Source organism: Gymnoscopelus braueri, assembly GCF_963280865.1.
Source record: "Gymnoscopelus braueri genome assembly, chromosome: 12".
NCBI lineage: Eukaryota > Metazoa > Chordata > Actinopteri > Myctophiformes > Myctophidae > Gymnoscopelus > Gymnoscopelus braueri.
Window position 1 is genome coordinate 17,212,092 of NC_137614.1, and position 16,683 is coordinate 17,228,774.

A 16,683-nucleotide genomic window follows, 5' to 3' on the forward strand; every position below is an offset into this window, starting at 1 on the left:
GCACCCACTGCCAGATGTAGTCAGACAAAACAGCAAAAGAAATTATGATAAACCCAGACAGAAGTATAAGGCTAAAACTTCTTAGAAGTTTGCAAATGAATACTGCATTGGGGTTACTCACTCGATATAATGTTAAACAACTAAAACGAAAATCAAGGGAGGCAGTTGCATTACTATGCATAGACTTGAGCCTCATGGGCAGAGACTTTCAGACGCTTTGACATTCCCCGAAACACTTCTCAGAGAAAATACTTGTTTTGTTTGTTTTCCACCCACCAGTTATTGACTCACATCCTCTAGAAGTGCTATAGTTGCCCTTTTCCTGATAATCTATAGCTTGCTATAAAGCTTTCTTAGAAAGTGCATCTCATGAATTTGACAGTAACAAACTTACCTGTAACAAGGAGTCTCCCTGTTGTACTAGACATCCCGAAGCGATTCCTTGCAAAGCAGTTATAGCTGCCCGCATCAGACTTGGTCACATTAGCCAATCTCAAAGTTCCATCAGATGAAAGAGTTACCCTATAAAAGTCCATAGACAGAGGCACTGTTTTAGCTTTACCAAGCATTGACATTTACATTTAATGTCAAAGACGGTTTGCAAGCTAGATCATATTGGTATAGCATCCTGCCATGACTGTGATATAGTATAATGTCTTTTGTACATGTTTCTATTTCAACCTCTAGCTTACATTGTATATCGTCGCTGTCCAGCAGGAACAAGCTAACTCAATTTTCAGCTTCTTTTTTTTCCTTCATAAATCAACGCTATTGAACACCCTTTACGTCTGTGTAAAAAAAAAAAAATTGCGGCCGGACAGCAGAGATATTGTACATCATATAGTTTTTTTTATATTGTGCAAATAATTATAAATGTTTCTATAATTGTTGTTATTCAGTGTAATGAATCAAACTCTCCAAAATAACTTTAGTGTATGTGCAAACATACAGTACATGGCAAAAGTAAGTGCTGGTATTCTCTTATTGAGATTTATTGTAAAGTAACTGCTACCAAATCTACCTCTGATGCCCCCCTCTCTGCCTCAGCAGCCTGTGCTCAGCCTACCATGAGTATGTCTACATTGCCTATATCTGCTTCTACTTCTGTTATATCTTCTGCTCCTACACATAATACAACTTAGTATACAGTAGAACGTGTACATTATATGTTCTAGATATATTATCAATGGTATTCTTTGTACTATATTTTCTAGTGGGAATGTGCGTACAAAAATTCACGGAAATTGCACACTGCGTTCATGATTTGAGGAATTTTGTTCTATCCTGCAAACTTTGGAAGCCAATGTTAGGCAAGTAGGATGGAATATGAAATATCGGACACATCCATCTTGATCACATGACTATAGAGATACTGTGTACCGATTTGCGTGTTTTTTGGACAGAATCTGAAGGAGTAAGAGGAAAACATTTGTTTTACAAAAGTCAGCCTCCTGGTGGCGCTCTAAAAGGCAGATGTGGAAAATGCAGGGCAAAGGTTTTTCCTTTGCCTTTAGGGAGTGTGCTTGCAAAGTTGCACGAAGATCGGTGCAGTTATAGGTAAAAACGTGAATCGGCCTGTTATAGCGCCACCATGAGGCTGATGTGAAAGTTTTCAAGTGGCATTTCTTCCTGGGCCAAGTGGGAATCTACGTGGAAATTTCACGGAAATCACATGCTGCATTCATGATTTGAGGCATTTTGTTCAAAACGAAGGAATCCTGCAAACTTTGGAGGCCAATCTTAGCCAATCAGGATGAAATATGGAAAATCGGACAGATCCGTGTTTATCACATGACTATAGAGATACTGTGTCGATTCGCGTGTTGTTCAGACAAAATCTGTAGGAGTAATATCCAAAAATGTGTTTTGCAAAAGTCTGCCTCATGGTGGCGCTATGACAGGCTGATCTGAAAAATGTGGGGCAGAAGTTCTGCTGTGGCATCCAGGGAGTGTGTGTGCGCAGTTTCACAGCGACCGGGCCAACGGTGGCGGAGATTAGCTGCTCGCAGACAGAAGGACGGACGGACGGACACACGGACGGACAGGGGGCAAAACATACTCTCTCGCCATGCCTTTCGGCCTGGCGGAGACAATAATTCTTATAACCCCTCTGGAACAAAAAACAAAACAAAAACAGTCACATATTATTAGAGGCCGATTCAATTTCCCTGGGATCCATTTGAATGACCACCTGTGGGTACATTGAAAACGGTTCATCATCATCACTGTTGTTAAGTTTAGTGTATTTAATTAATACCTGTCATTGGTGTGAATAGGCAAGTTGCCTTTCTTCCACAGAATGCTTGCAAGAGGATAGGCCTGGGGCTTGCACTCCAAAGTCACCGTGGTGCCTGCTTTGGATTTGAGCAGAGCTCTCAGGAGGTTCCCTGTGAAGTCTGGAGGAGAGGCTGATGGGAAGAAGCAAACAGACCTAAGAAGGGGACCATTGCAAATCTCACAGGATACTTGATCTAGGTTACAACCAGGTTGATGAAAGTTGTCAACCCTTAATGTTCTGCAGAGACGGCTTTTTCAAACATTTGTAATGGGATTTACAATTAAATGAAAGTGGAATCACCCTGAAGTCTACTGTTTTATTTTTCTTTCTTTTTTTACATAACACGTTCTTTTGTTATAATAAAAAGGTTACGGTAAAGTAACCGTAACCTTTTTTTATCAGGTTGCATAAAATATGGTCATACTCATATTTGATATTCACATTTAGTGAGAAGGGCTCCAACTTTGAAGAAAATTATTAAAATCAAACATTCATCTATCATCTCACCCTTTACAGCGGTTACATAAAAGTTAATCAGTACATTAGGTCAGGATAAATAAAAAATATGTGTTTGACCCCACAAACCAATCTCACGGAACCCATTATCCATTAATCCAGACAACCTTTAGAATGACAGTAAGGTGACCTTTCCGATTCTTTGGTTACATCAACTTAGGGATTTGCACCGAAGATAAGAAAAAGCCATTTTACCTAAAACCATGAGCTCAGCACTGAAATATATGACGCCATGTTTATTCTCAGCCACACACTGGTACATTCCGGTGTCGGACAGCATCAAGACAGACACAGAGAGGACCCCATCGTCAATATGGATCCTTTCCTGATAAGACAAAGAGGATAGAATGCAACTGAATTATTTAATTCTAAAACACTACAAAATACATACATTTTGGCAGAAGAATTGGTCACCTGAAAAAGTGGTGATTCTTTATATTATAGTATATAGTATTATTTTCTTCCAAGTTATCTTTAATTAATTATTTCTGTATTGTTTCTCTTACGAAATATATATATATATCTTTTAATTTATTTCGATATTTATGGTACCATGCAGTGACCACTAGTAAAGAAATTCTTATCCAAGTGAAGTGCAATCTAGCACAGAACATCTCCAACATCCTGTAAGAAAATGGAACATACCAACAGGGCAGAATCAGTGTTGTGCTCAAGTTGAAAAACAGAGATACCACGCTACAGAAACTGAGTTACGTTTGCTACCGACGTACATTTCACAGTAGATTAAGCCCATTGTCCCTCAAGCTAGAGAAGCTTGACCATGTAGCATGAATAATGAAAACAACCACTGGCCCCATTCAGATGAAATGGAGCGGCCTCCTGGGTACTACACTGATCCACTCAAGACTCTGTAACGTGCCGAGGAGGAGTAGAACAGAGAAAAGCTCAGTCGCATCTATCACGACACGCGTCGCCAAGGCACTTACACGCGTGACCCTACTCACACACCTGCATTTCATGTCGCTGTGCCTTGTACTCCAAATGAGAAATCTGTTCCATGCTATAATGATCTGTCCTAAAAACAAATAACAGAATGACCCAAAATATATGAAATATAACGTGAGTGGGTTATAAAACAAGAACACATGTTCCTGTTTTTACCTCTAAGGCCAGTGATTGGCCATTCTTCAGCCAGGTGTAGGAGGGCTTGGGCTTGCCATTGGCTTTACACTCCCAGTACAGCCTCTCTTCTATGGCCAAGGCCGTGTCCTTCATCGTCTGTATCCACTGAGGTTTGGCTAAAGGGAACACACACATAGACTCTATTGATATGCCAGAGAGAGACAGGTAGGTGGATGGACTAACTCCCTCACTGAATATGTTGGAGCCAATGTGATGCTGAGGACGGGTGTTTGCAGACTGACAGTTTGAATCAATGCAGATCGTAAGCGTCAGGAGATGGAGGAGCCACTTTCTTCTTTAAAGAGTTGCCCACTTGGCAAATAGAGGAGTGAATGTAGGGTACCACTTTGTTTTTGTTTTTTTTATAGAGTTCCATCTCTTAAATGTGTCACCACCCTGTGGCAATTCAAGATTAGCACCAGATGTTACAGTATGAAGCACCAGGGAGCAGGAAGCTGTGATGATGGATACTAAGCTCTCACCCCACTGCCATGCTAGTATGCATAATTAGCTTCACCTGACTCTTTCTCAACCCACTACACAAACAAGCCCATGTTTCTCGCCTTTTGCATATGTACAGCAACAAATTGGGGACTTTATGTGAAAGTGATTACATTTGTGTCTTTGTGAATACTGTGTGTTATTTTGCCTCCTCTGTGAGTAAAATTAAAACCGAACAATTCTTGATATTGCACCTTATTCATCTTTATTCATTTTAAATGGTGTGTCCCAGCTACGCCTACACGGAACACACAAGCGCATCTTCTTTGCTGGTTTAACAGCAGCAAAGAAGATGGTGGCTACGAGATGGAAACCTCCTCAACATTTCGCCAATGGGTTTTAACATTTTTATCAAGAATTATCAACGGCATTACTGTACATGGAGCGAGCGAGAAAAACATTAACGTATGGTCTCGCATTGCAGATAAGCTTAAGCACATGATTTAGGTTGTCCTTACACGGTAGTGGGAACTTTTTGTGATATAATGAATAAAACAACTTTGATGTATTTGGTGTATTTCTCATGCCAGCACTAGTTTGTATCATGTCACACAATCACAAGTGTAACTAACGACATAACGAAATGTTTTAAAATGAGGTACTGTACTGTACTGTAAATAAAGTGTGCCCACCTTTTGAAATATCTAGTAGTATCTTAACCCATTAAGACCTGAGGCTGATAAAAAAAAATCTTCTAAATCCCAACAGTTTTCAGAAAAATATTATGTTGGTACAGTGGTGTGTTCAAAACCTTTTTTGTTTTTTTTTCTAAATTTTTATCCCACGATTTTGTAACCCCATTTTTTACACCCAGTGCCAATTGTCTATGTAATCCTGGGCACTACCTTCCCTCTGCCAACCGAGGGAGGCCAGGGCCGAGCTCACACCTCCTTCAATGCATGAGAGCCAACTGACCTTCTTGTCACCTGACAGGGAAGAGTTTCCCTGGTTGGACGTAGCGCATGGAAGGAACACGTTATTCCAACCAGTTCCTTTCCCCTCCATCAGGCGCCCCGGCTGGCCAGGGGGAGGCAGTATAGTGACCAGGATTACTGCATGTTTTTGTGACCTAGGGAACACGGGGAGAACATGCAAACTCCACACAGAGAGGCCCTTTCGCCAACCCCACCTAGGGTATGGGCACTGATGACGCGGAGGAGAGAACACGCCCCCAGCGCCCACAGCGTCCCATGCGGGAATCGAACCCAGGACCTTCTAGCTCTGAGGTGACAGTGCTACCGACTGCGCCACCGTGCCCCCTGTTCAAAACCTTGTGAAGGACCCCCAAAATTATATGTATTTGGCCACAGACCCCCATCTCAAAATATTTTGTACCCCGAGAAACAAAGATTTGAGTAAAAAATGTTTGCTTTGAAAAAATATATATTCAAAGATTTCCACACATTTTCAAGACTTTTCCATATTAGCAGATCTACAAGCTCAATGAGCTTGTATATCTGCTGTTTTTGAATAGCCAAAGAAATCTAAAGTGACACAGATGCATTCCAGGTCTTAATGGGTTAACAATAACACAGGTGCAGTGAGTGTAGTACTGTACAGTAGGTGCTTAGTAGGTGTTCCACTTCATGGACATCACAGTACCGTAGAAGGCTAGTCGGCCAGTGGCCATGTTCTTGCCCATCTTGTTTTCAGCCACGCACTCATAGCCCCCTGTGTCATCCTGCTGGAAACTTGGAATCTCCAGCACGGCATTTGAGTACTTCATCTTGACTTTGCTGGGGAAAGGAACACCGTTGGCTCTCTTCCAGGTGATCTCTGGGACAGGGCTGGAAGACATAGGGGAAGTAAACCTCAGTTAAGTTCCCTTTAAAGCTTTACGACCCTGGCTGTCTTTATAGGTCCACAATATTGGGCTTGACGCCGCTTAAAACCTATTCGCACTCCAACTATGAATAAAGAGAAAAGCTTTTCTGGAAGTTAGCTTGCACGAAAACATAGCCTTTTTTTCTTACAAGTAAAAGCACGTTTTTAAGTTTTTCAGACCTGTCATGGTAGGATGCTATTCTCTAAGAGACAATTGTTCCAGTGACATCACAATATACAGTAGAAATCACAGGATTCCTTGACTGGAATGAAAGACAGGAGAAAAAGATTGAAAACATGGTTCAAGAAATCCAGCTTACTTCCCGAGGGCGAAACACTCCAGCGTTATTGTTGATCCTTTGGCGGCGGGTACATTGTCAGGGAAATGAACTTCTATTTTCGGCTCATATTCGCCCATCACTCCTATCAAGTGCAAGCACAAGTACATGTTCACTCTTCCATTATTCATGACACACAAGCTTGCATTATGGACCAAACAATAGCATAGTAAAAAATAACAGAGGCAATAGAAAAGAAGCCACATGAGCAAACATTCTCTCTTGGGTGAACTTGAAAGAGCTACACCTCTTAAATGTGTAGCCACTAGTCACTTATGTGTGAAGTGGACAAATTATTCAAACCACTTCTAGGTAGCAAAGAGTATGTTAGACATCTACTGTATCTTAAGTTCAAGTATTATAATATAGTTTATTTCAATATTCTGTGAAACCAGACAGGAATTAGGCCTGGTAGCAGAAGGTAATGGGACTGGGTTTCAAACTAGGGTTGCAACAGTTCATCAAACTATTTGATTTAATCAATTATAAAAATATATTTTAATAAAATAATAAATGTTGAAAAATACCAAAAATGCAGACGAATCGATTTAGTCGATTAAAACATCTATTAGAATTTGTTCACGTCGATTTGATATATAAAAAAATATATACCCAGCAATTGATAGAATAACGGTGGATTATGTTTAATTCATCCAAAAAGGCAATGTGTTTTATTTCATTTTTTATTTTTTTAAGCATAACAGAAAATAGAACAATCTATTGGTATCTGCAACTGCCGGGTGAATTCACATGAAAGCACAGCACAGGGAATGCTTTTAAACCGAGAGAGAATTATGGGCAAGCAACGTCAGCATAGAAAACGTACAGGTTGTTTGTTTACTGGCCTAGATCCTGCTGCAAGGATTTATTCACTACCATTAGCAACCTAGGAGTCATGTTAAATTCATCAAATATAGGACGGAAAATACGTTATTATTCAAAAAAAGAAGAATACCCTCATTAAACGGCTGAAAATACTTATTTTAATACGTTATGGAAAAGCATTTTTGAATCTTACCATCTGTTCTGAGGATCAACGATGTAGGTGAACTATGAACTTTGCCCTTTGTGATGCTGTTCATCACCACACACGTGTAGTTGCCCACATCAGAGGTCTCCACCTTGGAAATGTACAGGTTTCCCGTCTCCTGGGAGACAAAGCGTCGATTGTCTTGCTGAACAAAGTATGGGTACTCATTGAAGACCCATGCATAAGTAAGGTCTAGAAGGGAGAACAATCAATTAGCAATGACTAGAAACTTAAAATAGAATGTGATTAACCAGTTAAACCCTACCTACGTAGTTGCCCAGGGCTCTATACTAGACCCTCTATTATTTCCCTCTACACAAATCTCTTCAACGAAAATAGCTGATCTACAAGCTCGCAACGCGTTGTGAGCTTGTAGATCAGCTATTTTTGACAAACGTTACTTATCCCCATAATAGGGACACTATGGTTCAAGTGGTTGAAACAATTCACAATGAAAATTCCAGAGGTAAGCCATTGTTTGAAAAATGATCTTTTAGTTTTGTGAAAATGTAGTGAGTAGAGTGCAAGAGAGTTACTTCACCTCCTGAGTGTGTGGGTGTTCCACAAAGTAACACCACTCCCTGCCCCTCTCGCACAGAGACCGCACTCCTGGTGTGGACTCTAAAATGATCCAAGTCTGAAGGAGGAAGGGAGGGAGGTGACAAAGTTCATTCCATAATCTTACAGGAAATCACACAAGGGAATCGGAAACAAGTAAATGCCATAGAAGACACTCATACAAGACCATATATGATTAGAGGAAATTGTCATCCACAATGCACTATGAATGATAATTTCATAATGATAATTTAAGTGCCCTAATGCTCAAGAGAGATGGAGGGTGTGAGAATATGGATTATTCGAAGTACCCAAGGGTAGGCTACGTAGAAGCACGTACAGGGCCTTGTAATATATGTAATTATCAACTCAAATACAGCGTGTTCTATTATCAAATACCTTCATTCATAAAGCTTTTCAATACAGAAAGGAACATTTTCACTGTCCCTCTGGGACCCAGGCCTATGAAAACATATTACTTCCACGAACACAAGGGCAGTTACAAGCACATTCAAGAACCATTTGGAATCATGTGTGTGTAGTGTATAAATAAATTACTTATACCTGGGGCTGGGCAATAAATCAATATCATATTGCTATTGTGATATGAGACTAGTTATCATCTGGGATTTTGGATAGCGTACTGTAATATTGTGATATGATCACTTAAGCCTGATTTTATTTAAACATTTTAATTATTTGTTTTTAAAGAAAGAAGAAGAATACAATATTATCATCCCAATATCGACATGAGGTATTTAGACAGAAATATTGTTATACTTGATTCTGTCCATAAATCCCTGCCCTACTTATACGTTATACAGTATAACACAACTTACAGGCAAACTGTAGACTTGCTCTCCTGCTGAGAATGGCTCCTACAGTGTTGTAGGCCATACATTGGTACATCCCAGCATCCTGGTAACGGTCCAGTGTCCTTATAATGAGGTTGCCCCCAGACAGACGCCGTCGAAGATCCAGGCCCAGATTTATGAGTGTCCCATTCAGTGACCATCTGTGAGGGCAAAGACACCATCAGCTGCCAAGGTTGGCTGACAGGAGGAGGCAAGCTCAAGATCACAACTCTGTTTGGAGGAAGGATGTCTGTGTGGGTTTAGCATTTTAAAACGGACAGGTTGCAATTCATGACTATCTAGGGCTGTCTTTACACCAACGCTTGTGCACAGAAGATAATTACTATCTAATGTAAAAAAAACAACAACATTTCACTGGTGAGAGAATGCTTTTCTTAACACCAACTTCTGAAGACAACGGGGAAGTGTCAGCATTGGTTCGGGTGAGTGTGTGCCAAGGAGGAATAGAAACTGCTTCTGGCAAAGACAGCACATCTGCTTATCTCACACAGAACTATCTCCTCTTCTACACTATAAAATCCTGAGTGTTAATTTAACTCTGAGAGTGTACAAATGTTACTAAATTAACCTGTTACGGGTCCATTTGGTACATTAGTACAGTACACTCTCCAAGTTACAAATGCAAAAATGAACACTGAAGACTTTGCTGTTTACTGAAGGGCAACAGAAGAAACATGTTTGGGAGGAGGAAATTATATATCTATCTATCTATATATACAATCCGCAAACCTGCGCATGCGCATGCGACAATTTGGCTGATTGTGCCTTTTGGCTGTGTGTGTGTCTGCCTGGATGCGCGCGCACGAGCAACCGCCGCTATTGAAATCTCCCCACAACAACAACACACGCGACCACTTCGCTTCAACCCGCGCCGTTGCTTTCACTTTAGTCATGTCTCTATCACACCACACTCACGGTAATATGTCCGTCATTCGCGTGCCATGTACATCCCAAAGACAACCAACACCACGCAGCCCCTATTGTAATCTCCCCACAACAACAACACACGACTCGGCATCTGGGTTGCCACGTTGGGAAAAGAAAAGCAGACAGGTCAGTGTTGCCAGATGTGCGCCAGAAACAAGCAACCACCTTCATGAAAAAAAAAAACCCAGCCGAAGGGGTCCGCAATGTTTCACGGGGGTCCGCGGGAGTCCCAACACTCCCAGGGGGTCCGCGGACCCCCAGGGGATCCCCCATGTTTATTTTTTTTTAAATGATTAATTTTTTTCCCACGATTTTGGTACCCCAAAATAAGCGCGCAATCCCTAGAGCCCCATGCGCGGCTAGCGGTACGGGCGCCCGGACCTCGAGTAAGATTACACTACGATTACAGTCACAGGCATAAAGACTTTATTGTGAATTCCTTTAACAATAATATCCTTAATACCAGGTGAGGTTATCACCTGACAAGAAGCAAGCACAAGCCAAGTTCATGCAGCACAAGCCAAAAAAAATAGGTGCTTTCCACTTTACATAACCTTCCCATCCCTGAACGGTTTAACCATCATATAAACCATCTAAAAATACCTCTACAAAAAAAAAAGTGAATTCACTGAAAAGTAGCAGGAGTGCCCCATGATTCATCAAAAAGGCCTTCCTCAGTGAAATGAAAAAATGGCTTACGGCATGACAACCAACTTTCCAAAAGCTTTCAGGACTAACCTTCAGAATCATTTCTTAAAGAATGCGTCAAAACCTCTCGATGTTGAAGGGTGCTTGCTGCCATATTCCGTTCGTAAGCTCAAGAGCCCTAGGAAGCTTGGGCGGCTAGAGTAAATCCTACCATGTACAAACGTCAACTTTGAGGAGCACAGGGCAGTCAGTGTGTCACTTAAGATGAGTGAGACTTGGCACATACTGAAGGCTGTTAATATCTGTTGTTGGAACGTATTGCTCTCTTTGACTTATAGGCATTGCATTTAGAGCACTCAGAAACCTGTTTCCTGTGTGTGTGTGTGTGTGTGTGTGTGTGTGTGTGTGTGTGTGTGTGTGTGTGTGTGTGTGTGTGTGTCTCTGAAGCATAATTGTTCAACGTTACCCTGGCCTGAACATAGGACATATTGCAGGTAGGTGATTGAATACGATCGCCAGTTTTGCTTGAGCCTTGCTTTATAAGTGTCTGACCATCTGACCACACAGAAACCCAAGCATTACAGATTCTTCTTCAGTCTACAGCCTCTAACTTCTTGACCCGGGTGAGGCAAAACCTTGAAAGTAAATTTCATTTCCTGTTGACAAAGGGTGAAAAAATAACTAATACTGCATTGCGCCCAACGTCCACTTTGGAAAAAGGAGGGCACTGTGTATAACACATGTCTTTTCTACCATTATGCTGCAACACTCTGGTGATGGGAATTCCATCTACTGTGAGTGACAGGGCTGGCAGAGGGAGGGAAAGGAGAGGAACGAGAGAAGAGGACAGAGCAGCAGTGTAAGCCCATTTACACTTCAAGAGAGGAGCCGGAGAGGTGCCGAGGGCATGCGGAGCCCGCCACAGCCAGCTTGAAAAGATGCCGCGCTAGACATGCTCATCTCGCCTTTAATCAGTGCACGGAAATACCTCGTCTTAGCTGCGATAATGAATGTACGCACTCCGCACCGCTATCATTCAGCTCGTCTGCGCTGGCCGTGCTGAAGCAATTCCACCACTGAACACCAAAGATGCTTCTAATCAATGCCTGTTAGCGCTAGGCCAGTCTCTAGCAACAGAGGCTGGTTTCATAGTGTTTTATAAGAGCCAACGGTCATTAAGATGCTACACATGTGTCACTTCAGATACTATCTGGCGAGACAAGAGACAGATTGGCAGTATGTTAGTCAATATGAATCACTGAAGCCATAATGAAGCTAAACGCTTAGTATTCCTACTTGCACTTTATCCAAATTCCATGGGAAATTAATAAAGGAGACAGCCTAAGTCCATGCTTATTACACATAAAGAACATAATCTGGGAATTCATAAGCCCCTAATCAAATGACTGTGGAGGAGAAAGCTGTAAAATCAGCCACCAAAAAGCGTCTATAGTGAATTATGAGGAGCATATAGAGAAGTGAGGAGCATTCACTGTAGATATTGATAACATAAAACATAGTTACAGTATAAAATTGATATCTTTATATCTTTAACTTGGACAATATTTTAAAGGCCAACTGCAGCAATTATTTCTTATTGTTATTTAATGTGGAAATCTGATAAAACCTCCCAACGTGTTTAAAAAAACATGTAAAAGATATTGACTGATGGACAAAAAAATATATATATAATGTGCATGTATAGTGACTTTTTTAGCTGGTGACGTAGAAAAAACGTTGGCAGAGTATGGACAGCATAATATTTTCTATACATTGTCCTAAGCTCATCCAGGCTCCAAGACTTTCACTCTGTAAAGCACTTTGTAAGCACTGTAGTGCCATGGGTCCACGTGTGGAGAAATGGAGCCAGAATGTGATCCTTGCTTACCTGTACTGAGGGAGCGGGGTCCCCTTGGCATCACAGGTCAGAGTTGCCTCCTCCTCTATCGCATCAACCGGTATGAACAAGTCCCCCGGTTCCATCCTCCATCTTGGACCATGGTACGATCCACTATCCAGACATTCTGTCAGAAGTACACAGTACAATCCTCAGTGTTCATTTACCTCTGAGAGTGTTCATATGTAACCGAATGGGCCCGATATCGTTGCAAAACATAGTATAAATTAAACCTTAAAGTCCCCACCAGTCAATGAGTGTGACATTCTGCTGTTGGTTAACCCATTAAAACCAGGAAAGCATCTTTGTCATTTTATACTTTGGCTATTCAAAAGTAGCAGATATACAAGCTCATAGCGCGTCACTTCATGCCGCGCTATGAGCTTGTGGATCTGCTATTTTTGAAAACTTTTGTGCAATTTGTGCATATCTTTGAATACAAATGTTTTGAGATGGGGGTGGGTCCGTGGGCAAATACATAATTTTGGTGGTCATTGACATGAAAAGGTTTTGAGCGCCACTGATATAGAAAAAGTTAGGATTTAGAAGACATTTGTAGAATCGGTCTCAGTCAGGTCTTAATGGGTTAATAGAGGGATGTCTCAGCAGCCCTCTGATGAGTTATTTAAACTAGTTGGTGCATTATATAATATAAAAAAAGACATGGACTAAATAAAATGATAAATGGCAAACAGCTTCTCCGGGCAAAACTCAGAAATGTATTGAACCCATATTGTGAGTGGAAGTCAATATTGAGAGGCGTGCCTCTAAAAACTCATGCAGCGCCCCATCAGTTGTGGCACTGGTGACACGATTTTCATCTCTTTAGACATCGCAGGATCGTAAACGTCCTTGCGCAAAAGAATCATTACACATATAGAAAGGCGTTTTACCTGCCAGACAGTCGATGATTGATAACAGTAGAAGCTGTTTCCATGGCAACGTCATCTTTGGCAGCCAAGGGCAAATGAGACTCTCATCCAATAAGCTCTGAAATGACACTCTTATTCTCCGAAACAGGGGAGCTTGACCTGTTGGAACAAGAATTGCGTTGGAAATACCAAAGTCAGCACGCTCATGTGTACCATAGTAGGCTGGCTCATAAAAAAGTATAACCCTCTTAGTAAGCAATCACATGGAGTAGGGCTGGGCAATATACTGTATGGACAAAATCAAAATAACACAATATTTTTGATTAAATACCGTGGTAACGATATTGTGACGAATGACGATACTCTAATATCGTATTGTGACGAATCTTCTTTAACATTTTTCAAAAATTGCATATCTACAAGCTCACAACGCATCTCGATACAACGCTGTGAGCGGGCAGATCGGATTGGAAATGGAAACCGAAAGGTTACTGGTTCGATCCCCAGCTCCCTCTGGGTTACTGCCGAAGTGTCCTTATGCCAGACACTGAACCCCCAACTCTTGCCGATGAGCAGGTTGGTGCCTTGCATGGTTTCCTCTGCCGTCGGTGTGTGAGTAAATGTAATGCACATTGTAAAGCAATGGTTCTCAAACTTTTTCATGTCAAGGACCCCCCAATTTACTTTGTATTTTGTATTTGGCCACAGCACAAACCCCCCCCCCCCATGTGCCATGGACCGCCATACAAAATGTGTGTTACTAAAAGGTTTCATAAACATTAAAACATGTCTAAAAATGTTAATCTACTGTACAAGCTCACAATGCATTGCATTGCGATGCGTTGTGAGTTGGTAGATCAGCTATTTTAGTAGTTCGCCCCAAATATTACTTATTTTCTATCAATTACACACCCCATGAAGTCAGTCAGTAGTCGACTCAGTAGGAGACTCTGCCAGAGACTCCGCCGGTCGTCAAATTATTGGCTTAGGAATGTGACAAAAACAAAACAATCTCCATGAATTCAAGGCTTCATGGGGTGTGTAATTGATAGAAAATAAGTCATTTCTTGGGTGAAGTACTCCTTTAAACTGCTTTTGATGCTATATTCCCCATTTTGCTGGGGACCCCCTTGAGAACCCCTGGGGGTCCCCGGACCCCATTTTGAGAACCACTGTTGTAAAGTACTTTGGATAAAGCACTATACAAATGCACCATTAACCATTTAGATGAGCTATTTTCTAAATGTTTTGTCAATTTTAGAAAGTATGAAATAAGGCTTAAAGTGATTAAAACCAGGAAAAGACAACACTTATGCCATATCACGATATCTAGTCTCATATCACATCATTTAATATCGATATTTTGCCCAGCCCTAACATTACTTTACTTTGGCATTGGAAATCCACCAACAACACAATTGTTTTTTTCATTTGGAGAGCAGGCATGCATTCTATTTACACCAATGTCAGTTCCTACTTTTATAGTCTAAGACATTGGTTCTCAAAGTGGGGTCCGGGGACCCCCAGGGGTCCTTGGGGGGATACCAGGGGGTCCCCAGCTAAATTAGCTAATATAGCTTCGCAATCATTTTAAACACTTTAACCATATTTTACACTTTGGCTATTCGAAAATAGCAGATCTACAAGCTCATAGCACGGCACCGAGTGCCACGCTACGAGCTTCTAGATCTGCTATTTTTGGAAAATCGTGTTTTTTTTGTGCAAATGAGATGCAAATGAGATGGGGGTCCGCGGCCAAATACGTATCATTTTGGGGGTCCTTGACATGAAAAAGTTTGAGAACCACTGGTCTAAGAAACTCCAAACAGGACCCGTGTGTACTAGCCACACACAGTGTGGCTAGCTAACTCATAGCAAAAGACAGTCTGAGGGTGATATCTGAGGCATATGGAAGGAGGCCCGTGCCAATCTATTATGGGAAGTGAACGGCACCCAGGCTCATCCGATCCTTCAACTTGGACGGATTCACCCTCTGTCCGCCTGGGGATAGGCTTGGACCTGGGAATTGGGTGCTGTCCAATCAATTAGATTCACCCATAGCAGCATGTGTCTCCACACATGCTGGGGCGAGTCAAGGCGGCCTGATGAGAAAGCCATTCCACACAGGTCCATAATCAAGGGCAAATGTCTGTCTGCTTAGCCCATTAAGACCGAGAAAGCATCTGTGTCATTTTAGATTTCTTTGGTTATTCAAAAATAGCAGATCTACAAGCTCATCGAGTGCCGCGCTATGAGCTTGTAGATCTGCTATTTTTGAAAAATCGTGAAATTTGTGCAAATCTTTGAATATATATATATTTTTAAGCGAACATTTGTAACTTAAATCTTTATTTCTGGGGGGCCCTGGAACAAGAATATAATGAGATGGGGGTCCGCAGCCAAATACATATAATTTTGGGGGTCCTTGACATGTAAAAGTTTGAGAACCACTGATATAGTAACATAGGGAGGTAACCTCAGGTCTTAATGGGTTAGACTGAGCATGTGTTCCAAATTTGCGACGCTCCATCCAGTCTCTTTACAGAAGGAGATGGGCTGAGTTATAACGATATAACTTGTGAAATGTCAGTGTGCACTGTGCACACACAACAGGTGAACTGAACAGTAGGCAGGTGTGCAGTCATCCTGTTCATATGGTAATGCAGATATGTATAGGAATGCACCCCTACATGGACATTGTTGTACACATACACTTTGGTGGCTGGTGGGTGCAGAAACAGGCGTATGGACAGGACACAGCACACAGCACACGCACACGCACACGCACACGCACACACACACACACACACACACACACACACACACACACACCCTCTCTCCAAGAGAGGTTGGAGTAATGTTACTGAAAAGTAAGCAATATATTAAAATGTCACACAACAGAAATCAAACACCCACATAGGTACACCCACACACTTATCCTCTCACACACACATACACCAACGTTCTTCCTCCAAACACACACATTTAAACCCTGGTGTGTGGCTCATTTGCGGCCTAATCCTAGGCCTAGTCTAGTTCAGGGTAATTCTTATGGATGGGATAATTGTTTGCCGTGATTCTTGGATGCCAGATGATGAGACACGTGGTGTCTAAGCCAGGATTTGATTCCTTTCCAGCCTTTCATGTTTGCCGGGGTCTTTTTTTCCCCCTTGCTCTCCAAAATTGGATTTGCATGCCTCTCCTCAGGAACACTCCTGCACGCCACACCTCAGTGATAGGCCCATAGTCTGCAAACTGCTGGCACGCCAGGAGGGG

The 16,683-nt window shown here is 41.7% G+C and overlaps 1 protein-coding gene across 1 annotated transcript in view; it reads right to left on the bottom strand.

The window, feature by feature from the left end:
* The window catches only part of LOC308096343 (contactin-3-like), a 46,399-nt gene extending 32,847 nt beyond the window's left edge, over nt 1-13,552 (bottom strand). The window contains exons 1-11 of the mRNA XM_080443757.1: nt 13,429-13,552; nt 12,527-12,662; nt 9,028-9,203; nt 8,172-8,267; nt 7,619-7,822; nt 6,583-6,685; nt 6,041-6,225; nt 3,917-4,053; nt 2,990-3,119; nt 2,258-2,408; nt 395-522 (exon numbers count right to left, since the gene is read on the bottom strand). Of these exons, the coding sequence (XP_080299883.1) occupies nt 395-522; nt 2,258-2,408; nt 2,990-3,119; nt 3,917-4,053; nt 6,041-6,225; nt 6,583-6,685; nt 7,619-7,822; nt 8,172-8,267; nt 9,028-9,203; nt 12,527-12,662; nt 13,429-13,483 (1,501 nt within the window). The 5' untranslated portion in view covers nt 13,484-13,552. The remainder of the gene's footprint in view (nt 1-394; nt 523-2,257; nt 2,409-2,989; nt 3,120-3,916; nt 4,054-6,040; nt 6,226-6,582; nt 6,686-7,618; nt 7,823-8,171; nt 8,268-9,027; nt 9,204-12,526; nt 12,663-13,428) is intronic.
* Nucleotides 13,553-16,683: the final 3,131 nt, after the last annotated feature.